The sequence below is a fragment of the Sarcophilus harrisii genome, chromosome 2 (genome assembly GCF_902635505.1).
Source record: "Sarcophilus harrisii chromosome 2, mSarHar1.11, whole genome shotgun sequence".
Taxonomy (NCBI): domain Eukaryota; kingdom Metazoa; phylum Chordata; class Mammalia; order Dasyuromorphia; family Dasyuridae; genus Sarcophilus; species Sarcophilus harrisii.
The window spans coordinates 436,848,445-436,873,926 of NC_045427.1; the positions used below are offsets into that span (position 1 = coordinate 436,848,445).

The 25,482-nt window shown below is 35.6% G+C and overlaps 1 protein-coding gene and 1 long non-coding RNA gene across 13 annotated transcripts in view; one reads left to right on the forward strand and one right to left on the reverse strand.

The window, feature by feature from the left end:
* The window catches only part of TNC (tenascin C), a 109,767-nt gene that overhangs the window by 32,408 nt on the left and 51,877 nt on the right, over positions 1–25,482 (reverse strand). For 6 of the 8 annotated variants that reach the window (XM_031954190.1, XM_031954188.1, XM_031954186.1 and 3 more), the window contains 9 exons: positions 20,348–20,617; positions 19,901–20,086; positions 18,638–18,727; positions 17,076–17,339; positions 6,349–6,621; positions 5,629–5,886; positions 4,743–5,015; positions 3,744–4,016; positions 2,079–2,351 (listed from right to left, as the gene is read on the reverse strand). In XM_031954190.1, the coding sequence (XP_031810050.1) occupies positions 2,079–2,351; positions 3,744–4,016; positions 4,743–5,015; positions 5,629–5,886; positions 6,349–6,621; positions 17,076–17,339; positions 18,638–18,727; positions 19,901–20,086; positions 20,348–20,617 (2,160 nt within the window). The remainder of the gene's footprint in view (positions 1–2,078; positions 2,352–3,743; positions 4,017–4,742; positions 5,016–5,628; positions 5,887–6,348; positions 6,622–17,075; positions 17,340–18,637; positions 18,728–19,900; positions 20,087–20,347; positions 20,618–25,482) is intronic. The other 2 variants (XM_031954185.1, XM_031954189.1) reach the window with 2 other exon arrangements.
* LOC116421729 overlaps positions 1–25,482 on the forward strand; it is a 62,635-nt gene that overhangs the window by 31,972 nt on the left and 5,181 nt on the right. For 4 of the 5 annotated variants that reach the window (XR_004232228.1, XR_004232227.1, XR_004232225.1 and 1 more), the window contains 2 exons: positions 11,528–11,672; positions 11,779–11,914. This is a non-coding gene — a long non-coding RNA (uncharacterized LOC116421729). Of the gene's footprint in view, positions 1–6,504; positions 6,594–11,527; positions 11,673–11,778; positions 11,915–25,482 lie in introns of all 5 variants that reach the window. The other variant, XR_004232229.1, reaches the window with a different exon arrangement.

The window sequence follows — 25,482 nt, forward strand, 5'->3', positions numbered from 1 at the left end:
ACTTAGACATCTGAGTAAGAGGGGTTGTGATTCTTAAGCTTCACATTTTTCAGTTTCTGCACTGTAAAATGGATTTTCAGCTATCTTTCAAAAGATATAAATTGCAATCCAATTACTAAATTTCATTCAAGATACAAAGATTGTTTCGCTTCATTCCAAGAATTCCTTTGTTTTGAAAAAGATACCATCTTAAAGATTATGACACCATTACCCTCCTACAAATATCTTTAGATGGTTATGGCTCAAAAGGAATCAATTTTATCAGTGTCTGCTCTCCTATTTCCATCAGAGTCCTATAGTCAAAGCAACCCAAACTTCTCCCAGCCAGGAGATAAAATTCGGCTTCTTTCTTCTTCCTAAATTTCATTAAAATATCTTTTCTTCTTACGTTTCCTAAGTATTATTAAGAAAGTATCCAGTTGTAAACCGAATTAGTTTAAGCCCAATTTAGACTATTCCTTTCCAATGAGTAAATGAGGCAAATCTCTTTTTAAATAATACTTCTAAATTTCTTCTGTGAAGAAAAAGGAGAATCTTATAACAGGAGAATGTCTCCTAAGTGATAAAAGCAGTGGGATAAAATTCATAGAAAAATTTCCAATAGTTTTGGTGAGGCACAGATCAAATTGACTATAATGTTTTCCTCAGTTCATTAGGAAACATTGAAATTTATTGGAAAAAAAACAACAACAAAACAAACCTAAAGGGTCTATATTAGGAATAGTTCTAAAGTAGTCCTATTCAGCTCTTTCCTGTGACATGACTTCATGGACTTCAGGAAATAAATGGATTGTAGGTAGGATTTAAAGCCTACATCTTGGGTAGGGCTGTTTAGTATATATAGTGTTTCCTTGATAATAGCCTTTTGAAATAGGTAGTATATCTGGGAATGGCACCTTGTGGATCTGAGATAACATCCATTTAGATGTAATCACCTAGATTGAATGTCAACATACCATGGTTTCTCAGGTAAGTAGAAACCAAATGGTATAGACTGGAAAACCTAAATTAATCAGGCAACGGTCAGCATATAGACTTGTTTTCAGATATTAGTTGCAATAAGCATGATGATCAGAGTAAATGGGGAAAAAAAATCACATAAAACTTCATAAATGAGTTTCAACCACTACATTGGTATAAAAAGGATGAAGAGTAAAGCTACATAGGAATCACTACACTTCATTTGATCAGGCCACCCATGAAGACCTGAGTTCACTGAAACAGGTCCAGGGTGAGATACTGTTTCCCCAGGGGCCTGGCACTATTAGTTAGTGAAAATTCCTAAGGTCTAGTACTTTTCCAAAAAGAAGAGCTAACTGGCATATATAGAAGTACTGATTGTTCGATACTCATGAACTTGTATAGGCTGTGTTGCTAATGCTGATGGAAGTATTTATGCTAATTAATGACATTTTCACTCTGGTACAGACTTGAATCATAATTATATTCTGTTTGCTGATTTGATATTCTAGTAAAATATTAGTTAGTGTGGATGGCTTGATGTAGAAGACACATGTCCTTGGGGTTATTCAATTCTATATTAAACTTGGTATATATATTAAGGAAACATTTCTTAGATTTTAGAATCATGGCACTCATATCTCCTTGAGGGCTGCTGAGATATTTAGACTTGCAAAAGGGTCTCTAAAATTAAATGATCTGTGTCTCATTCCAAACTCGTTAACAGTAATATGGTAAGGACTTTTGGATCTCTGGGTAGGGAATACAGATACATGATTAGTCTGTATTTTGAGATGCTTCTATGGCAAGAGGCTGTCCACCTAAATTGGGCTTGGTTCTCCATCATGTTTACCTTTGATTTTGAGCTTAAATATAGAATATATCCAGGAATCAAAAAGTATCATGCCTCCTTTTTTAGCCTCCTTGCAATTACAATTTCCTCAGGACATATGCAATGCATGGCTCTCCCACTCAGATCTCAGAACTTGCCCAAAAGCTTTAAGCCAAAGCTAAGAGAGAATTGCTTGAATTCATATAGCTGGAAGAGGATAGATGTTTTCCTTGATCCTTCCTGCCTAAAAGGAAGAAGTAGAATAATTTATTGAGAAAAAAGGTACCTGTGTAAGCTTCAGCTGAAAGGGAACTTGTTCTGTAGTTCTGAATTACCCCATAGATGGTGATTCTATAAGGAGTGGCAGCTTGGAGGCCTGTGATATCCACAGTTCTCAGGCTGCCGGACACTGTGAGATTCTGAACCTCTTCCAACTTGTTAGCCTCCTGCACCTGAATGACAAAGCTGTCATAGGCTTCCTCTGTTGTAGTCCAGTTGAGTCTGAGGGCATCCCAGCTAACATTTGTCACAGTTAACTCTCCCAGTTTAGGGAGCTCCTCTGAAGAAGGACAGAGAATCATTTAGTCAGTCACATAAATGTTATAGAACCACAGAATCTCTAAGCTGGAAGGGACTTGAGAGCTTATCAAGTCAGACTCATATTTAAATAAGAATGCATTTTACAACAATGAACCTCCTCAATGTTCATCTATGGATTGCATGAAGATCCAATGGAGAGCCTACTATTTTCTGAGGCAACCTTCTTTATTAGGGAGCTCGGATGATTGAGATGCTTTTTAAATTTTTTAATACATCAAGGTAAACACTATTTTCCATGCTACTTTTACATCATTGTAATAATCCTTCAAGTGTTTAAATAATTAGTTCTCCCCCATATCTTCTCTAGAAACATCCCCATTTCCTTCAACCTGTCCTCAAATAGTATGATTTAAATGCTTTTTGAAAACTCCTACAGTCTGGTAGATGGAGGTCCAGTTTTCAGTTTAGTTTAGTTTTTTTGCTCATATATTTAAATCTGGTACCCTCTCTTATAGGACCATTTTCCTATAAAAATTTGAAATTAGATGTACAGTAGTCCTGACTGGGAAAAGCCAGAACAATGAGTCATTCTAATTTGTGTTCTTATGAGGGATCTTTTCAGTAATTTGGGATGGCACTGTAAGATCTGATTCTTTACTTTAGAGAACACATCTTGTTTCTGACATTGGCATCCATTAATTTATATTAAAAAAAACTTTGCGAAATTGATTTGTACAAAATGACAAAAATTAGGATTTGTCTCATATGCTTTTAGGCAGAGATGGCCTTGATCCAATGTTCACTGATTGCCTTGGGCTCTTTCTTCACATAACTTTGGATAGAGTTTGGAATTTTGCTGAGAAATCCCAAGTTAAGGTTCTCCTTAGCAATTTAAGGCAATTTGATTTAGTTTCTGCTGCTTATTAAGAAATAATGACAACAACAGCAGCAGTTAACAGTAAAACAGTACTTACTATCTTAATACTTTGCTAAGCACTTTACAATTCTATTTTGTGTGATCCTTACACCACAGCTCAAAGAGGTCTAGGTGCTATTTTTTAAATAGATAAAGAAACTGAGGTCACTTTACAATTCTATCTTAATTGATCCTTACCTTGACTTGGGGAGGGGGATAAGTGCTATTGTTTGTTTTAATAGATAAAGAAAGTGAGATGAACTGAGGTTAATTGTTTTGCCCAGAGTCACAAAGCTATTAAATGTCTGAGGACAGATTTGAACTTGATCTTTCTAACTCCAGGTAGCTGCCTCAGAGAGGTTTAGGAGAATGTTTATAAATATGCACCACCTAGAGAATGCTTTGTTCAAAGCCAAAGTTTCTTTCTTGAAAGAGAAATAAATCTACTTCTTTAAGGCTATATTACCCAAGTTTGAGGAATTTAAAAGGAAGTACCTGTGGAGGCTTCAGCTGAAAGGGGCTCAGTGTGATAGTCTCTGATCACACCAGTGATGGTGATTTTATAAGGAGTGGCTGGCTTGAGACCTGTCACTTGCATAGAGTTCAATACACTAGCCACAGTGAGATTGTGCATTTCTTCAGGGTGATTAACTTCTTGCACCCAAATGACAACGTTCTTGTAGGGCCCATTTACCATAGTCCAATTGAGTGTGAAGGCATTCCAGGTAATTTCTGAAACTGTTAAGCTTCTGAGCTTAGGTGCCTCCTCTAAATAAGGACAGAGAGCTAGTTAGTTATTCAAATTTGAAAAGTCATTGAAAGGAACTAGGGCATGATCTGGATGATCTGCTAGGGGACATTTTTTCCTGAATGAAGAATAATCTCAGAGACATGATATTACAAACATGAAAACATGTATTTAAATGTTAAATTGTATCTGCACTTAGGAAATAATGGGGTATAAATGCAAAATGGAATTTGTTAGGGAAAAAAATGGATTTGTTTTAAAAGGTCACAGGATCCATTTAACCTCAACTTCTCTTCTAAAGGTCCTTTGATCCCAAATAAGTCACTGACTTTAGACAATAGATTATACTTTACATTTGCAGAAGAAAACAATGTATGCTCGTTCTCTCAGCAAATTCAATTTATATCACGACAGAATATAACTTTAAATTCACTGATTAGTTAGAATTTTCTCTAGGAAAGAGCCTTGGATTCTTTTTGGGAAGATGAATAGATTTCCCAAATGGAATGGTAGGAAACTTTGCAAGAAAAAAGTCATGAAATGGAAAGAGAGCAGGAAAAGTTCCATGATTAATGATTGAGAAGAAAAAGTTTCATCACCAAAGTTTGCCTACAATCTTGTTTCAAAGTGGAAACTGAGGAATACCCTAAAACTTTGGATGTCTCCTCCATCTATCCTAATTATAGACTGATTTATGACTGTATCATTGGAATGGGCAACTGTGAGAACAGGACATTCTTAGGTACCTGTGGTGGCTTCAGCAGAAAGGGGTTCAGTGGTGAAGTTCCTGCTCACACCATACAAAGTAATAGTGTAAGGGGTTTCAGCCTGGAGGCCAAGAATATCAGCAGACTGAAGTTTGCCAGAAACTGTGAGATTCTGGGTTTCCTCCAGATTATTAGACTCCTGCACCTTAATGACAAAGATCTCATAGGCCCCATCAGCTGCCGTCCAGTTGAGTTTGAGGGAATCCCAGCTAACCTTGGCCACTGTGAGGTTCCCCAGTTTTGGGACCTCTTCTGAAGGAGGACAGAGAATTATTGAGTTAATGAAATGACAAATCCACACAAGTCCAAAGATTCAGGTCTAAGACTAAATGAATCTGCCTTTTTTTTTTTTTTTTTTTTGTGCTGATCCTTAACATACAATAGTCAGCAAAAATTAAGCACTCCAATTCTCTAAAGCTAAGAATGGAAAGCTTTTAATGATTTGCTTCCAACTCCCATTCCAGGTAGATAAATAGTGCAGACTTTTATGGTTTTTATTGCTTTATCATCACCTCCCAGCTCTTAAAACCTCTGAGGGCTTTTTCCTCAAGTTAGAAATTGTCTTAAACTCTCAGTGGAGCCTGAGTCCCTCCCCTTTGAGACTAATCTTCAGCAATGGCTTGGGGGAGAAAGCTGCCCTATTTCTGAAGAGAAGGAGTGGTAATTATCGCTCTATCCTAAATTATCCAAATAAAGGAACATTTGAAAAGGGAGAGAAAGAGAATTCAGTAAAGGTCAGCCAAGGAAGCTGAATGTTGGGCATAAGTCAAAGACAAAATGCCTATGGTCCACCTAATCCCAAATCACAGTTGTCCTTTAAGAATAAAAGCAAAGAATGTTAAATGAATTAGTGAGTCCAGGATACCTGTGATGGCTTGAATAGAAAGAGGGTGTGTGCTAAAGCCCCGAATCACTCCATGGATGGTGATTCTGTAAAGGGTAGCAGGTGTGAGCCCAGTCACATGCACAGATCTCAGTTCTCCTGGGATGTTAAGATTCCGGTTAGCCTCTTGCACCTGAATGACAAAGTTCTCATAATCCCCATCAGTGGTGGTCCAGTTGAGTCTGAGAGAATCCCAGCTAACTTCTGTCACTGTTAACTCTGCCAGTTTAGGAGTTTCTTCTGAAGAAAAACAGATAGTTAGTTTAGTATTCAAATTGCAAACTAAAGTAAACATCTGAACCACTCAAGGAGATCTTTAACATTATGTTCAGGGAAACACAATTCTTCCCAATTATTTTGTTTTCCTTTCATGTCATGGCTTCCTAAAAAGAGTTTAGCAGTATAACAAGTTGGGTGAGGACTGAAATGAGCAATTAGTTTTCTAGCTAGAAGAAATTACTCCTTATTGCTATGACATGTGTAAATTTAATACCTAAACAAAGAAAACAGTAAATTATTGAGTGGTAAATGTTATTATATCTGTAAGGATAGAGAATTGGTGAAGAAACCACACATTTTCAATGCTAGTCCCATCTGGTCAACCTGATTCTTAAATAGAATTTAAAGAGTTCTTAGATAGAACTTGCCAGAGATATACTTGTTGAAGGACAAAGTAAGTGGGTTGGTAAATGGAAAAAATACCTGTAGAAGTTTCAGCAGAAAGGGGATGTGTTCTGTAGGTCTGAATCACCCCATAGATGGTGATTCTATAGGGGGTGGCAGCTTGGAGGCCTGTGATATTCACAGTTCTTAGACTGCCAGATACTGTAAGATTCTGAACCTCTTCCAATTTGTTAGCCTCCTGCACCTGAATGACAAAGCTGTCATAAGCCCCATCTGCTGCCATCCAGTTGAGTTTGAGGGCATCCCAGCTAACATCTGTCACGGTAAGGTTTGCGAACTCTGGTTCTTCTTCTGAAGAAGGACAAAAAGTCAGCAGTTAAATGATTAACAAAGATGTCTTGAAGTAGAGAAATCAGAAAACAAAATGCTGTGGGTGCTATTCTATATGAAACCATTTCATCTATATGAGTGAATTGATCAAACCTAAACTTTTCTGCCTAGAAAAGTTGTTTCCCTATGACTTAACCTGGTTTAGAAGGTAGAATTTAAATGCTCATAATATTCTTTATATAAGTATTGAAAATTTAGAACATTTTCTAGGCATAGCTCCATAGCTCCCCTAAAGTTACAGTGGTCATTAGGATATGCAAATGACCCTGAGTTTTCAAAGCTAACACCAAAGGAATGTAAGCTTGGCCAAGTCCTAGTCCCAAACTAGAAGGCCCATAACTTCTGACTCACAGAGGCATATCTAATTCTTCAAGAACTACTAACTTATATATTTCTTATCTTAAGCCGTGATGAATTAGAGATCTCTAATATGGAATAGGAGAGTTGTACTGTATAATAATGTAAAGATGAAAACTACAAAAACAGTAACAATTATATAAAGCTTAGAATTGCCAGACATTGTGCGAAGTGCTTTACAATTATTATTTGATTCTTACAATAACTCTGGGAAAGAGTACCAAAGCAAGAAGAGGTTACATGACTTGCCATGAGATCACATACCTAAGTGGTGTCAGAAGCTGAATTTAAGAGCTACATAGCACTTTAAAAGTTTGCACAGCTTTATATTATCTCATTTAATTTTCCCCACATCCCCGTAAGGTAGGTATACTTTTTTGTCTCTTGGCTCCAAGTCTCCTTATGATTATGCTTGCAATTATATTGCTTACAATGTTGAAAGAAGAATAAAATTTACCTGGGTAAAATAAAAATCAGAGTAGGGATGGTAACATGCAAAATAGTGAAACAGTTGAATATGAACCCTCCTATCCTTCCTTAATTTTAGTTTCCTCCTCACTTTCTTCCAATCTTTCCCTTAACTACTAAACTTAATCACAGCAGTGAATCAAGAGCAGTGTGAACTAGACAGGAGAACACTGGATTTAGAGGTCAGAAGAAGTGGGTTTGTAATCAAGCTTTGTTGGTTTCTGGCTCAGAGACTTTAGGCAAAGTCCCTTAAACTTCCTGGACTTCAGTTTCCTCATTTGGAAAATAAGAATTCTAGATTAGATGATCACATAGATTTCTACCTCTTCTAAAGCTAATGAATCTTCATGTGTAAAATCTTCTACAGCGGGAGCCTGGTCTTTTTTTTTTTTTTTTAATTTTCCCTAGACTCAGCATTAAGATATTGAGCATAGTAGGTATTTTATAAATGTTAGATGACTGAAGTCAGTGTGATCTATTTCCTAATAGCAAATGAATTTTAAATCATCTCTTAGTAACGGTTTTGGTACCTGTCAAAGGAATTTTAGATATCAAATCACATGTACTTATTTGAATAGCTCTCTTTGCTACCAGGCAAACAACACTCTCTGCCTGAAGGGAAAAATCAGTGGAGAAGTAAGGCAGGGTAAGTTGGACATTTCTATTCTTGATAGACAATTTTTTTTTTCTTTCTGTCACTTACCCTTATTCAAATTGCCTCACATAATCATGCCCAAATCTTCCTTTATGGAGTATAAGGACTTAATTTCATGGTATACTGTTCTATAGTGGATACAGGATTTCACAAGTGGGGGCATAATTGCCACTAGGACATATCTTTCCTCCATAGTGTGTGTAGTGCTTGATCATTTTCCTTCCAAAAATATTCCAAAAAGCAGATATACTCAATGTGCCAGAGGCTTTCCTTTGGCTATTTGTGGTATCCACAAAATAATAAAAGCTTCCTTTCAGCATAATTAAGGCAGCTTTGGTTTTACTAAGATTACTCTAGTGAAGTACAAGTTCTAACAGGTCTGACTGGGTTGAAAAAGGCTTTGAGTGAACCCTGCTTTTGCTATCGTGACTTAATAAATGTTTGCTATGTAATAACTTTTAATAATGATAGTAATATAATTTCCTTAAAACTTAAGGACTTTTCTTTTTAGATATAAATCAATGGGAAGCAGAGAGATCTTGAGAAAGACTAAGAGATAAATGGAAAGATAGATACATATACAAGGAGAGAAAGAGACAAAGACCAAAGTGAATAAAAACACAAAGACAGATAGAAACAAGAAAATTAAAGGGCAGATATATAGAGATAAAGAAATTGAGGTAGAGACAAAAGAAGTAGATGCAAAAAACATAGAATTCAATCCCTTAATTATATTACCTACTCTAAGAGTACTGTGTATTTATTTTTAAATTATGTTCCCTTTACCCCTCCCATCCCCCACCCACGCTTATGTTTTTTGCCACAGATTGTCTCAAAAGGAACTCTAGATGGAAACCCCAAAGAAATCTGACTTGTAAAATAAGGAAATTGGATTATATGGTTTCCATGTTCTCTTCCCTTTTTTTATATAAATGCAGAATCCTTGCCATTTTCAAAACAAAACAGAATAATATATATATGTACATACATACACACATACACACACACACACACACACACACATATATATATATATATATATAAACACACAAAACACACACTCTAAGATGATGACTGGAATAAATACCTATCACAAAAAGTCATTTAGTGTTAGAATTGGAATTTATTTTTGATGCCCTATATGTTATTCTGTGCCTTTTCGGAAGTAATTAATTTGTACTTGGCAATGACTTAATGGTTTGGAAATCACTCTTATCATTGGCCTTTGAGAACAATGAAAAGTGTTCAGGTAACTCATTGTGGGTCAGCCTGCAGAACTCCATTACCTAACAATCATGATGAAAGAGATATAAGCAAGCAGGATAAAGTGCTAGAAGGACTGATGAAGCAAATGACAGAGGAATGTGTGAAAGGTATAATAAAGTGAACGAATGTATAATTATATAAAATAAAGAAATAATAACTAAGAAAAAATAATGGGGAAAGGGAAATGTGGCAAATATTATAATTTAAATAAAAGAGCAGATAACATTGAAGTAGCTAACAGAGTCATGTCCAGCTCCAAGTATAATTAGTAATAGAGAATATCCTGGATAGGGAAAAACAAACACGTCTGAGGTTATTGACATTCCAATCATGAATCACATATCTGTGTGCTTCCTACCCTTTGGGCAAAATGTTTTCTTTGTGTTGTATAGTTCTTTGACAATGGGCTGCTTGGCATTTCTCAATGAAAAGGGCCTTTCTTGGGGATGTCCCTGAAAGATTTTTCTATAGTTTTGTATTTATAACTATGGGTTTATGAGTTGGGGTGAGACTTCTAAGAACATTGCCTTTTAGGTTTATTAGAACCATTCTTATTTGTGAGACGTGATTTTCACCAATGGCTGGATATCTGAGAAGAACCAGAATCCTCTCAGCTAACAAAAGAAAGGATAGTATTTTTGCATTGTAGAGGGTGAAGAATTTGAAAAACATAAGGGGTATGGAACCACCTATAGGAAAGGAGGTAAAGTATAAGTAGCAAAACAACATACATATTGACTGCAACAATGTAAATAGAATATCATCAACAACTATATAACGCAACTTGATGCTAGGTAATGGAACTGCTCAAAGTTGCCCCTGAAGAAGAGATATAGGAATGTACTAAAGCACCTCCCACTCTTCTATGAAAAGATGGGGGACTGTGATGTAGAACACTGCTTATATTATAAAATTGATTAATGTGTTGGTTAATTTTGCTGAATTACTTTCCCCTTCTTTTAAAAATTTTTTATTATAAAGAATGGTTCTTTGAGTGGGAAAGGGGGACAAACAGGAAGAATGAAAGTGATGTTAAAAGATATTAATTTTTTAAAGAAAAAATCAGAACAGTATATCATAAATAACAGAATCTATCAGAAGAAAAAAAAAAAGAAAACAGATTTGAGTTCATAATCCACTTCAGATACTTAATACCTGAATGACTCTTGGTAAATTATTTAATCTCTCTGTTATCTTAGTTTCCTCAACTATAAAATTTGGAGGTTGAGCTAGATGACTTCTGAGATCCCTTTCAGCTACAATTCTATTATGTTATGGTCTTATAAAAGAATCACCTCCAGGGGACAATAATGGTATATAGTAAGAGTGAAAACTCTTGAGGATTCCTAAGGCCTTCTCCCCTACAATTTGACCCAGACCCAAAGAGAGTCAAGAGGAATAACAGAAAAGAATATTTTCAGTAGTCTGTACCAGTTGGGAACATTTTAATCTTGGTATAACCAAGAAAAAAGCCACTGCCTCCCTCCATACTCAATAAACTCCCGTAGTTCCCTATCACCTCTAGGATACAATATAAAATCCCCTGACATTCAAAGTTCTTTGTAACCTATTCTTGCCCCCTTCTAACTTTCCAGATTTCTTAGATTTCATATCTCTACTGCCCATTGATACTGACCTGTGCTGTTCTTAGGACAAAACATATCACTCATATCCTTCCTTTCAGTATTATCATAATGGACAGAGATCCCCACACCTAGAATTTTCTCCCTCCTCTCCTATTTCTCCTGGCTTCCTTTGATTTCCCTCAAAATCTCAGCTACAATTCTACCTTCTACAAGAAATATTTCCTGAACCCCATTACTTCTGATGTCTTCCCTTGAGATAATTTCCAATTTATCCTGTGTTTTATCTTGTATGTAGTTATTCGCATGTTGTCTTCCCTGTTAAGATACTCTCAACGAGAGCTTTTCTTTGTATCTCCATAGCACCTAATATATAGTAGGCACTTAATATTTGTTGACTAATTAACTTCCTGTTTTGATATTGGATGTAATCAAATGCAGTATCCATAAAATTTGTTGTAATGTCAAGGCAGAAGCATGCATCCAAAGGGTAAATGTGACAACACAGTATATCTACTCTCCCCTGCTTTATTTGCAGATGCTGTCCATTACTACCAACTTCCTCCAGTGAGGTGGATGTTATGCTTGATAGAGAAGACTCTGCAATGTGAATAATTCCTGGCTGAGGAACATAATGCCTGACCTTTGGGTATGACCTGTCTCCTCCCAAACTGCCATTGCTAGTGAGCAAATTTGTTTTCTTTTTGCTTTCTTGTTTTCTTTTGTAAGCTGTTTCAGGCATACTCAAAAATGAATATTGCTCCTCTTTATCTTTTAAATTTTATTTAGGAAGACAACAGTGATTTGGACAACAGAGACATGAATTTGAAGTGGCATGGACACAGGTTCCCTTCCTGCTGAGGATATTTTACTCTTCTTGCCTTTGCCTATGAAAATCTCTAGGTCATTTCAAAGTCCAGCTCAGGTGCTTCCTCTAATATGAGGCCTTTTGTGACCTCCTGTATTTTTTTTGTGTGTGTCTCCCACTCAGTTTTCCTAGGTACAGCAGATAGACCAGTGGGATTGGAATCAAGAAGACATCTTCCTGAGTTCAAATATGACTTTAGACACTTACTAGCTGTGTGACCCTGGATAAGTAACTTAATTCGATTTGCCACCGTTTCTCATCTGCAGAAGGAAATAGCAAAGAGCACTCCATAATCTTTGCCAAGAGTATCCTAAAATGGGGTTACAGGTTTTGGACACAATAGTAGAGGACTGAAACTCTGAAAAGGTGTACTTGAATCTGAGAATGCAGAGCATTTCAGGCTAGTTACCTATTTGATGTGAGATAATGACTCTATTAGCATATATTTGGATCATGGCTCTCCTCACCTTTGGTGCTTGCTGAATATTTAATAGTAATATAATTGTAGGCAAGGATTGTGGGATGGAGTGAGGGAAGGGAGAGTAATTTGGCAGCAGGCAGGATGAGGAGGAGAGAGGCTGGTGACTCCGGACTTCAGAATCCAGGAGACATCTTTGGCAAGCCTCATGGCAGCTTGCCTGCCTCCTTCACTTCTTCCCTTAAAGACCAAGGACTTTAATTTGTCTTGACTCTGGCTGACCCTAAAGCCCTCCAGGGAGCTAGCCCATACTATACATACAACTGAACAACAACAAACTATTTTCCTAATTTACTTTGCATTTGCTCTGTACACATTTTATATTGACTTCTCAGTGCATTGGATATTTTCCTCTAGTAGGATGTTAGCTCCTTGAGGATGGAGATTATCATTTTGTCATTGCCTTTGGGTTTCCAGCACCTATCATAGTGTCTGGCACATCATAGGCCATTATTAACTATTTAAATCATGCAGATAGAGAGGTCCTCTGATCCATGCCTCCTTTGTCAGAGTGTCAGTTCACTATTGGTTTTAGAGCTTATGAATTACCAAGGCCAGACCACCTTGAAATAGTCATCTCCTCAACAACCTGATAAAGCATAGTTATATGGACAGGTATGTTATTTCTCAGCTTAGCAGCCTGCTACCTCAGAACACTGAAATGAAAAGAAGTAATTCTACTGTCAAGATATATTCAACTACTGATTATTTACTTTTTTGGGTAAAACATCTAAATTTTTAGCTCTTTTATCTTTATCTCCAAAATAATAATGGTAATTAACCTTTATATGGAGCTTAAGGGCTTGCATAATACTTTATATATACTTCCTCTCCCCTCTTATGAGTCTTGCAATAATTCTATAAAGTAAATAATGCTGCGGCTATTGTCCCATTTTATAGCTGAAGAAACTTAGGCTCAATGAGATAAAAAATTTTGCCCACTCATATATCTGCTAAATATTGGAGGTGGGAAGGAAACCTGGATCTCTTTGGACTGCAAGTTTAGGCATTCTTTCTGTGATTTTTACCATGCTATCTTGATCCTTTCTCATTTTCCCTTTTTCTTTCCCCATTTTCTTTTCTATCTTCTAATTCCTTCACCATCATTTTCCTGTAAGCTTTTAATGGCTAGGAAACATACAATCTTCTACTTTTGAATCTGCCATAGCACCCTTGACCATGTTCAAGAAATATTTATTGATTTCTACCTCTTGGCCATTTCTCTGAATATCTTAAATCTACCAGCAGGGTGATGAGAGACTCAGATCAGTATAGACACCTTGTTCCCCTTTTACCTAGTCTTCTCTAAAAGGCCTGGGAGGAAATAAGGTGGGAACTATTGATTAAAATGAAATTTGTAGTTATCTGGGGGTTTCCATTACTTAGACTTATAGAAGACGAAATCAGCTTTTTAATAGGTTTCCAAAGGGAAAAAGTGAATGCTGTGAAATATTATTTTTTTCTTCTCTCTCTCTCTCTTTCTTTTTTTAGTAAGATTCATTGATCAATGAAATCATAATCCAGATCCTTACCCATATACTCTGAAAGGGAGAGGAGAACAGGGTTGGTAGCAAAGGATATTAGCCAAAATTTCTATCCTTTTCTAAATAATAGAAAGCTACATGTTATAGCAAACTTGAGTTTAAGAAGCCAGGTCTCTGAGACTTTATACTTAGAAAGAAGTATATCAGATGTGAAAGGGACTTGAACTTTCCTTCTGCTCTGAAGGATGTTCCTTCTGCTCTGAAGGATGATTAATACATCAAAATAGATATTTTGATTCCTTTTAAACAAACAAAAAAAAAACCCAAGGAATTAGTGTATGAATAAAAGCACCATATTAAAATAGTGCTTTCAGGATTTAAAAAGGCTGTCTATAAGCCAAGAGTACCCAGAAGGAAGTACAGAGCAGCTTCGGGCATAGATCTTGTGTTCCTATTTAACAGGTTCTTTTTTTCCTGGTTCTGCTGAGGTCAAGGTCATAGAGCATGGAATGAGCATGGAGAGCTGATGTTAGTATTTTTGCACAGCCAGTCAAACAGCATTTATTAAATATCTACTCTGCCAGGCATCATGATAAATTTTGAGGATACAAAAAAAGTCAGAACAGGATGACTGCTCTTAAGTAGTTTAAAGTCTAATGGAGGATAGGCAAAAAAACAAAAACAACAAACAACAACCTATATACAAACAACAGGTACAGAGAATAAATTGCAGGAAATATCAGAGGAAAGTCACATTAACAATTGGGAAAAGGTTCTTGCTATAGGTAGATTTTTCAGCTGAGTCTTGAAGGAAGCCAGAGAAGGTAGGAGTCAAACATAAGAGAGTGTTCCAGGCATGGGGGAACAGACAGAGAAAATGCTCAGTTAGAAGATGAAGAATTTTGTGAAAGAAACAGTAAAGAGGCTAGTGTCATTCACTCATTGGGTATGTGAAAGGAAGTAAGGTAGCTTAGAGTAAGGAGGAGAGGGTAAGGAGAATAAGAAGAGTGGAAAAGGAGGAAGGGATCAGGTGAAACAAGTTGTTTTATGATGAATTCTGGGCTGAGACATGTATTCTTTCTCTCTCTCCACACCCCTTTTCCTTCTTTTTCTCTCTCCCCTTTACCTCTTCACCTCAATTTGTTTCTCTGTCTATTATATACAGTAATTGTCAAAATAAAGGAGAAATAGAAGAATGGAGATATGAGTGATATGTGTGTGTGTCTCTGTGTGTGTGTGTTTGTATGGTTGGCTAATTTTGGGGTCCTCCCTACATCAAATAAGGCTCGATGTCTGATTTTAAATCTTTCAATTTCTACTATATTTAGATTGTTCCCTGATCTAGAGGGTATTTTCAAGACTATTGATTCACAGGGATCAAAGATTTAGAGATCTAGAACTATAAGGGAACATCAGATGCCATCTAGATAAAATTATATATGCAAAGTGTTTTGCAAATGGTAAACATTATATCAGCATCAGTCATCATTATTATTATTTACAGATAAGAAAATTGAGACTCAGGGAAGATGAGAATTTGTCCAAAATCATAAGTGGGTAATAAGCCTCAGGGATGAGTTTTGAATTCAAGTCCTCTTATTCCAAAGCAAATGCCAATTTCACTATGTCCTTTTCATTTTACAAATGAAGAAACCAAATGCCAGAGGAAGTAAAAGAACTTAGGCACAGAGGCAGCAAAGCAGAAGGGCTGCTATATGGATCCAAATTCTCAGACTACAGATCCTAGGTTTATTCTATTATACCAAACTACCTCTTCTTCATTATCCTTCTTAAACTTAGGAATGACCTTAAAACTCCCAAAGGTCAAACTTAAGAAAGTAATTCTAATTATTTCTTCCTAGATAAGTGGGATGTTGGCTCAAGAATACTTAAAAGATGACACATAATTTACACAAATCTTTTCAGTATGTTCCTTCAGATTTAGTTATCTGCCCAACCCATTTTTTGATAATTCAAACCTCCTCCATTCTTTAAGAATGCACTCAAATGCCACCTCTTACAAGGAACTTCTCATTTCATTCATGTACACTGATTTTCTTCTTTTGGATGAAAGGATAAGAGAACACTGAGTAGGAGGGTACCTCGGAGAATATGTCAGTATATAGCCATCCCCCCATCCCTCATTTTAGAGATGAAGCGAACATGGAACAGACAGGCAGAAAGAACTTGCTTAAAATCATATAGATAACAAAACAGCAGTGTTTAACTTTGAACCCAGGTCTTCCCACAATAAATCCAGTGCCCCTTCTACAATACCATGCTTTTTGACTTCCCTTAGCCTTATTCATGACAAATATTTTGCCTTTGGAATGTTCAGTCTTAAATTGCACTCAAGACATGATAAGTGTTGTGTGTTTGTCTTACTGCCTTCAGTGTGTCAACAAGTTGAAAGTCCAAGGCCAATAATTAATTGATCACCTATTATGCAGCAGGCACTATTCATTTACCCCTTTTGCCATAGCCCTTAGTTCATCACTAAATGAACGATAGGAACTCAATAAGGCTAACCTGAATTATATTAAAAATGAAAACCTATTATCATTAAAACTCTAAAGATAGTGATATATTCTAATTTGATAGGAGCATATTATCCACATAGAAATTACTAGAAATCTCTGGTTTTTGTGATTTAATATATACTTCAATATTTTTGTCATTACTGGTGAAATATGTCAGCAGTTCTCATATGATTAATCTACAAAAATTATCCTCATCTTTTTTAACTACTGAGGGAGGGATTAAAAGGAAAAGGCAGTTCTGTTATAATGATCCTGGATAGAAGAAAGAAACCTGCAATGAGAATAGTGGCAGGAAAAAAAAAGATATCCAAAGGATTACCACAAACCTCTTGGGCTTCCTTAAAAAGAGAGAGAAAGATGATTTTAAAAAGCAATTAATACGTGGCTTCTGGGGAGAGGAAAGAAAAATGAGAATTAGCTAGAAACTTTTGAAAATCACACATTAAGAATCATATGAGATAGTACATTTCCTGAGAAAGCAATAATTAATGTAAAGTGGTTCATTTAGACAGCCATTGATGCCAAAGGAAAGAAAAAAATATCAGATTGGGTGCATGGAATATGACTAGTTTGTTCTCAGTAGAGTTTGTATAATGAAGAAGAAAATACTTTTCAAATCCTCTTAATAAAATAGCACATTGTCAGACTCTTGGAGATGGGAGAAAATTTGTGTGAATGGATGGACTTACATAGAACCTTGGTGTGCTGTGACTTACCTGTTGAACCTTTCACACGGGCTGGTTTGCTCTTATGTCGTCCTTTCTCAACCACAAGTTGGATGGCATATTCAGTACCAGGATTCAGATCTCTCAGAACATAAGAGGTGGTATCTGCTGGTAACTGGACTTCTTTATGCTGTCCTGTGGAAGAGCTATAGGTCAGGCGGTATCGTTCAAACTTGGCCACAGGTCGGCTCCAGAGCAGGGGCAAGGTGGTTTCAGTAGGTTCTGAAATCTGAAGGTCCTTTGGAGCATCTATATCTGTAGGAGAGATGCAAGAACAATAATCAAACTTTCTGTTGTTGAGAAGCTGCCTATCTGGGTTGAATCTATTTGCCATACCATCCATTAGCTATTTCTCTCCCATTGTCCTCTAGGTAAGAAGTACTAGGGAAATAAGAGAATCAGTTCATCAATTAATCCCACCATTTGTTTGTTTTTCAATCATATCTGACTCTTTATTACCCTATTTAAGAATTTTTTGGTAAAGATGCGGGAGTGGTTTGCCATGTCCTTCTCCAGCTCATTTTATATATAAGGATCTTAGGCAAACAAGGCTAAGTGACTTGGCCAGGGTTCACACAGCTAATAAGTATCTTAACACTAGAATTAAATTTAATAAGACATTCTTTCTGACTTCAGACCCATCCATTGTGCCATCTAGCTGACCCAAAGCATTGATATTAAGTACATATTATATGCCAGCCTCTGTGCTGACATCTGTCAAGTGCTTATTATACTTGTCAAGCATACTAGGAATATTTCTTAAGTCTCTACTAAGTGCTATGCAAAGCACCATGTTGATATTTCTTAAATATCTCCTTATAGTCATTGTGTTAGGTTTTGGGCATATACAAAAAAAATTAAAAATAATACCTTCTTGTAACACTTTTACATTCTAATGTGGAAGGAATTATCTTATTTAGATTAAAGATTCATAGTGGAAAAAAATCAAGGGAACAGTGTTACTTGTCTTAAAGACCAGACTATACAGTCCACTTAGTGAAAGAGCAGCATTTAAAAGAAAAATAGAAAGTGGAATATAAATGTGAACTATTATGTCATCACATAATTGTGGAAATGGACCTCTTTACTTTGATGTTTCCTGGGGGTGTGAAGATGATTCTGTGCACTCAAAAGCCTTATTAGTAGAGATAGTTTTGGGCTGAGAGTTTCTAAGAATAGCTCTCAGGTGAAGCTCTCTCTGCTCTCCAGGGACCTTCCTAGCTAAGTGTGGCAAGAGAGCTGACTACCACAGAATTTATTTTGGTGGAAATCAGTGATTAATAAAATCTTGAGGGGATGGAATGTATGTATCTGTAGAGGAAACACTTGTGTATAACCCGCAATTATAAAATTTGGATCTGAATTCTGAAAGTGCCACTTCCTGAATGTTAGGCCTTAGCAAAAACTCTTCACCTTCCTGAGAATACTTAACTCATGTTAATTAGGGACAATAATAACTGCATTAACTATGTCACAGAGTGGTTTGGAGGAAAGAGCTTACTAAACCCTATAGGACTATAGAAATATGGGTCCTAGTCACCATTTCTCCTTACCTGTGGCTGCATTGATGGTAGCAGGATTGCTTTCCTTATCATCCTTCACTGCGGATACTCCAATGCCATATTCAGTTCCTGGTCTTAGACCTAAGAGAGAGAGGAGAGACTTGCAAATTAGTCTGAAGTTGCAAAGCATTCAGAAAGATATTCAAGTTGCCTTGAGCAGGTCCTGAGTGCACTGAAGTGTTATTTATATGGCTGATAGTGGCCTAGCTTCATATAGGTCTACTAGGGATCAGAGGATCAGAGTGATGTTCTGGAGACAGAAAGGATCTCAGAGGTCTCCTTGTCCAATTTTCAAAACTAAGAGCGAGGGACATCATGACCTGCCTAAGGTCACAAGGCAGTTTTTGACACAGGTGGGATTAGAATTTCATTTCCTCTGACTCCGGAGACAATGTTCTATAAATAGGACCTCACTGAAGTGGAAAAACTTTGAGTCTGGTGTATAGTGGCAGCTGGGAGTCTACTCTAGATAGAATAAGTGCCCTTGCTCTGCGGTCCTCACAGACGCTCAATTACTGTCAATTATACACTAAGACATGGTGAGCTTGTGATTTGCACCTCAGGAGAAGACACCTTCCTCAGGGTAATCACAGATTCTGGAGGGGGGAGTTAGCCATTTCCTAGAATCCATGATAACTAAGAAATGTCTTAAATTCTGTTTTTATAAAGTAAGTGTCCATCTCTTAAGCAAATTGGAGTGCTTGAATGTGATGGAATGGTACTGTGTTGTGAGAAATGATGAATGCAAACAACAGAGAAATACATCTGAAGACATATGTGAATTAATTCAGAGTGAAGTTAGCAGAACCAGGAAAACAGTATACCCAATGACTATGACAATGCAAATAGAGGGAAAAAAATCAAAACTGAATGTTGTGACTTTGAAGAAGAATGATGAGAATATAACTTCTTCCTTTATATGAAGAAGTATGGGACTATGAGTGAAGAAGATATTGCCTTGATTTTTGATCAGTTATGTTTCCCCTTCCCCTTTTAAAAATTCTTTGTTTTGAGGGATAGGACACTAAGTTATAGGAAAAGGACTGATTTGTTGGATGATGATTTTTTTTAAATAGCAAAATTGTGTGACAAAGAGAAAGTATAAGTGGTCTTTGAGTGATCTTTGTTATTTTGACAGCTTAAATCTCTAGTAATCAGAGATAGCTACCTTTCTTTACCAAATGCTGTGCATACAAACATATTCCATCATATTACAAAGTTTTGGTTCTTTGAGGTAGGGGAGGTTGCTCTCACCTGTGAGTGTGGTTTTGGTTGTAGCCTGTTTGCTCTTGGAAACCTCGACTTCTGCATGATCTCCTCCAGAAATGGGGGCAAACTTAATACGATACTTGTCAATGTTAGCTTTGCCATTCTTCCACTCTAAAGTGATGCTATTGTCAGTCTGGGAGATGCGTTTTAGATTGCGAGGGGCATCCAGACCTAGGAAAAGAAAGGAATTTTGATATTAAGATGTTACTTTCCTAAGAGAATAAAATAAAACTCTGCATACAGTTATGGGGAATCTACTATATTTAGAGCTGTGATGGACCCAATTTTCAGAGAAAACATGGGTATTGCCTTTATGGAATTTATAATTTAGGCTTTTTCATTTTATTTTCGGGTGAGAAAATCATTTGGTTTTACTGATAGAAACTGAAATTCTATGGTCCAATCTGCTATTCATTATGAGTGACTTGTTACCTGTTACAAAAGTTTCTTTAGCTGGGTTGCTTGACATGTCTCCTCTTCGAGAGATAAGGGAGACCTCATATTCTGTATCAGGTTTCAGGTTTCCAATGGAGTATTGGTTGTCATCATGAGTGAGATCAATGGTTGTTCTGTCACCTGGAGCATCTTTGATACCATATGAGAGTTCGATGCCATCAATTTCAGCCAAAGGTTTAGACCAGCTGATTAGAGCAGTAGTATCTGTGATATCTTTTACATCTATCTGGCTAGGAGCATCCAGACCTGAAGACACAGGCAGAAATGTGATTAAAGGGAAACAATATTCAGGGATTATCAGTAAAGCCATGAAACCATTTAATTTTCTAAAGGCTGGTTCCTTTAAGGAAATTGTAATTTTATATATTTTTTAAAAATTATTAAATCTTCCACAAAAATCCTATTTTTGTGTATCATCATGGTTTGGCAGTGATCTTTGGTTGTTGAAGTCAATGTAACCTGTGATTATTTTTATTTCCCATAGTTATATTTATTGTTTCTATTAAGTGGTAACACATTGAGGCTCTTTCCAAGGATCATCCGGACCATTCTAATACATATGAAGAGGTGCATTAGTACTAGGGTTTTAACTGGTGAGTTAAGGAAGGAGAAGATAGGGTAATAGATGAAATGAAGAAAAATATGAAAACGATCCTTCATCCAATATAGCTCCCCCTTCCACTTCTTTAGTGATTGGTGACAGAGTGATAGGAAAGGGGACAAGGGTATTAAGAATTACATAATTTTTTAGATCTTCAATAAACTGTAGTCTACTAGCTGTTAGTATCCTAACTTGTGAGATCCTTGTCTACAGCATATAGCTAGAATAGGTAAATTAGCAAGTCTTGACATTCTTTTTTCTTTAGTCATTTGAGTCATGTTCAACTCTTTGTGACACACCAATTGGCATTTTCTTCTTGGTTAAATGTGACTATACAGTCACACAGTGAGTAATTGAGACTGAATTTGAACTCAGGTATTCCTGATTTCAGGCCCTATGCTCTGTCCACTGTGTCACCTATCTGTTCTTACTATAAACAAAATTAGAAGAAGAGAAGAAGTTGCAGGAAATGAAAAGGTAGATCATGGGTGGGAAAAAAAAAAGTTGTGGAGTTAGGTTTATTGTATTTCCAGAAGTAATAAGAGGCATTATTTAATAGAAAATTTTGTCATCATATATTACAATACTAATAATAAGTATTTAGAGAAAGCCTATTATAAATGTAACATGTATCAACATTAGCTATGAAGATAAAATAGTAAAGAAATTCTATGAAGAACTGGACAAAACCTAAATCAATATAAATTCTCATATTAAGTGCCTTTATTGCAATGGAGGATATAGGTGAAAATAACTAAAAATATATAGAAAAGCATGGTTCAGGAAGAAGAAATGAAAAAGACCAAAAGTTTACACAGAAGCTTCACATTTCTTTATCATAAATATTTTCATGGGAAAAACAAAACAAAAGAAATAGTAAGCACTGGATATGGCAAGTACACACATAAAACACACAACATTATAAAAAATTAGATTATATTTTAACCAAAAGAAAAAGATTTATTATTGACATGGGTATTATCCCCAAAGTTAGCTATCTATGTATACAAGCTTATTAGAACTGATAGAGTAGGCAAAAATAAGAATAAAGAATAGCTATGAGAAAAAATGTTGCATATAATTGAAACAATTTAACCTTGGAATATTTGAACAAGTAACTAAAACTCATAACTTAGAAATGGACAACAGGCATAATGTAAAACTATAATAATTTGATCCAGAAGTTTAATCAATGTAAATTAATTGCCAAAAGATCAAATAAACCCTAGAAACATTTTAGTCAGCAACAATTGAATTATTTTACAAACAGAAAGATGATTGCCTAAGACAACACTGAGTTAGAATATAAACTGATTTTTAAGATCTTATGGAGAAGGAGGAAGTATGACTATGATCAGTATTAACTCATAATAAAATAGAGAAAGGGTAGAAGATAAAATCCATTTAAAGAAAGCTTGGCAAGTAATACAATCAACTGAAGTCATCCAGTGGACATTCAAAGATGAAAATGGAATGAGGATTACAAAGAAAAATAATAGAAAGGATTTGGGGAAAAAAACATTTTGACCAACTGTTTATTCTTATCAAGTACAGTGGGATCTCTATATTTGAATGCTACCTTAACAGTTTGTTTCTGGAAGAAGACAAAGAGGCAGTAGAGAACCAAGACAGAAAAGCAGCTGTATTGAACCAAATTTGCAAAATGAAAATTAATTCTGGAGATAATACAATTTAGAAGATGCTGAAGGATCTATATATGAATATGAGGGATGAGAATATACCAAAGACTTTAAAAAATTGGACCTTAGTTCCAACATTATTTTTTTAAAAAGTGACAAAAAGAACACCATTACTTACCAATCACTGTCTATTAACTATCTTTACAAAATCTTTATTAAAATCATCTCTATATGAATCAAATATATCTTAGATGAGAGAGATCATTGTTACAACTGAAAGATGTAGAAACTTTAAGGTCTTGATGTACTTCTTGCTTGATGATTATACATATAAAAATAATTTGGTAGAACAAAATGCCACCTTGCTGGTCATTCTACATACATTAAGATCATTCAAGGATCCTTGGAAGATATAATAGAAATAACCCTGTTCAAAAAGCCTCTAAAATAACAAACACCTGGCAAGCCAAATATATGCTAATCAGAGGTATTTATCACTGTGATGGAAGAAATGAAGCTCAGAGTTCAGGCCAAAGGAGATTTCTTGTGGATGGTAAAATTTTCTGAATTTTTAAATGACATTGTGCTTAAAACATTAAACCTTGGATACTACTCCTGAGATTCCTGGAAGAGATGTATAATCTTGCAAAGTAGTCTGGACAAATGGATGAAAAATATCTTTTTCTAAGATTTCAACATACAATTGGATGGAGATCATATAGAACCTGTCCAATAACATATAATTCTGAGATAGACTGTATATATGGACAACAAGTTGAATCCATAGGAGAATAAGAATGAATATGTTTTCTTTAAGGGAGAAGCAAAGCTCTTTTGCTCACTCTAAATTTTCTATGAAATTAAAAACCCCATATTTAAGAAAACTAATTTTCTACCCAAACTGCTAAAAATAGCAATATAATTGCTTTTTAAAGGCTAAAAGTGAGAGGAAGAATAAGAGAGAACTATGGCGAATATAAGTCAGGATGAAACATGAGACTAGTGAAGAACCCTGAAGAACAACACAAGTACAAGATATTAAGGAATTGTACAATAACCAAAAAAAAAGTCATATGGCAAGATTGAGAGATGATAAGGGCACAGGCTAACACAGCTGGTGGCACAATGGATAGAGTACTGGGTCCTTGATTACTGATTCTAGATTCTGGAAGACCTAAATTCAAATTTGGTCTCAGAAACTTACCAGTTTGTGGCATAGAGAAGAAAGAGTTATGATCTATATTATTGTAAGAACTGTAAAATTGATGAGAACATATCTATTTGAATATTTCAGGAGAATACATTTAGTGTTGAAAGAGACATTTAGCTTGAGCCCTTCATTTTACATATGTGGGGACTAAAGTTTGGGGAAGTTCATTGATTTGTCCAGGGTCATACAAGTATTAAGTGGCAAGTCTGGGATCATAGCCATGATCAACAGAGCTTCTTAAACTTTTTCCTTCATGACCCCTCTCACCCAAGAAATTTTTACATGATACCAAGCATATAGGTATATAAAATAGCTATCTATACAAATCAAATGTTTACTGATAATGAATCATAATTTTTCAACCCCCCAAATTCATTTATACAATTCCATATGGGATTGTGACTCATAATTTAAGAAACTTTTAGTCTAGAAAGAGACTTTTAGACAGTGGATTTCATTTTTTCCAGTGGCCAGTTCAGCATGTTGGCTATCACTATGTCTAATACAGAAAACTCAAACATGATGCATTCCTTTACTATCTAACACACTGAATCTCAAAAAAATGGTTTCATTTATAGGCAAAATATTCATTATTTAGTGGTTAGAAACAGATGTTGAGAATATGAAATTAGAGACCAAATGAGAAGAAAAGAGACTAGCTGACTAGGATGAAAGACATAGTCTATCACACAGTCTATTTTCTAAAGTTTAGGTGTGTTCAGATAGGTACAACTTAAGACTGGTGATCCTTAAAAGAAATTGAAAAATTTAATTAAAAACCATGTAGAGAATCAAGTCTTATTTTGAAATTCTAGATGAGTTACTTTAGGCAAGCCACTTTTTGTGAGCTTCAGTTTTCTTCTCTATTTAATAGAAATAATGATAAAGTTTAAGAAAATGTGAGCTTTCAGTAATTTGACTTTCTAAGAATCCTTTTTATTAAGAGTCGTGGGAAAATTACTGGATTTGTAAAAGGGAAATCTGGCTTCTAATCCTGTTTTTACTTCTTGCTACTTATGTGAAAACTTGTGCAAATCATTTAAATTCCTGGGTTATTTTTATTAAATATGTGAAATGATGGGGTCAAACCTTTAAGGTCCCTTTCAGCTAGAGCTGCACTGGAGCCATCTTTTACTTACTTGGCTCTTAAAGAGCTGATAGTTAAATTTTCAGTGTAAGAATTTTAGCTTCAGAAGTTGAAAAAATATTACATAGCAAGGATTGATTTCTCATTTTATTTGTTGTCTAGACTCAAGAAAGGGATGGAGAAAATGGTGGTAATGTAGACCACATTTAAAACTGTGTCCTATATGTTATTTTCCCCCTTTCCAAGAGAGCTGGTTGTTAAAAATATACTAACATATCACTGCTTCTAGTTCTAAATCTATGATCTTGTCAATCAAAATTCATAATATTTGCAACCATATTTTGGGCAACATAAGGAAGGAGAGCAGAGATGACTTCTGAGTCCCACAAGTTTATAAAATGGATTAGAACTTAAGACTGTATATTAGTGAGGTAAACCCAGTTTAGATAATTATCTACAGAGCCATTGAGTGTAAGTGACTCATTGTTAAACAGTGAGAGGTTGACTTAAAAAATGAAATGCATACACTCCCAAAATTTATACTGAGAAAACTATAGGGTTCCCTTAAATTAC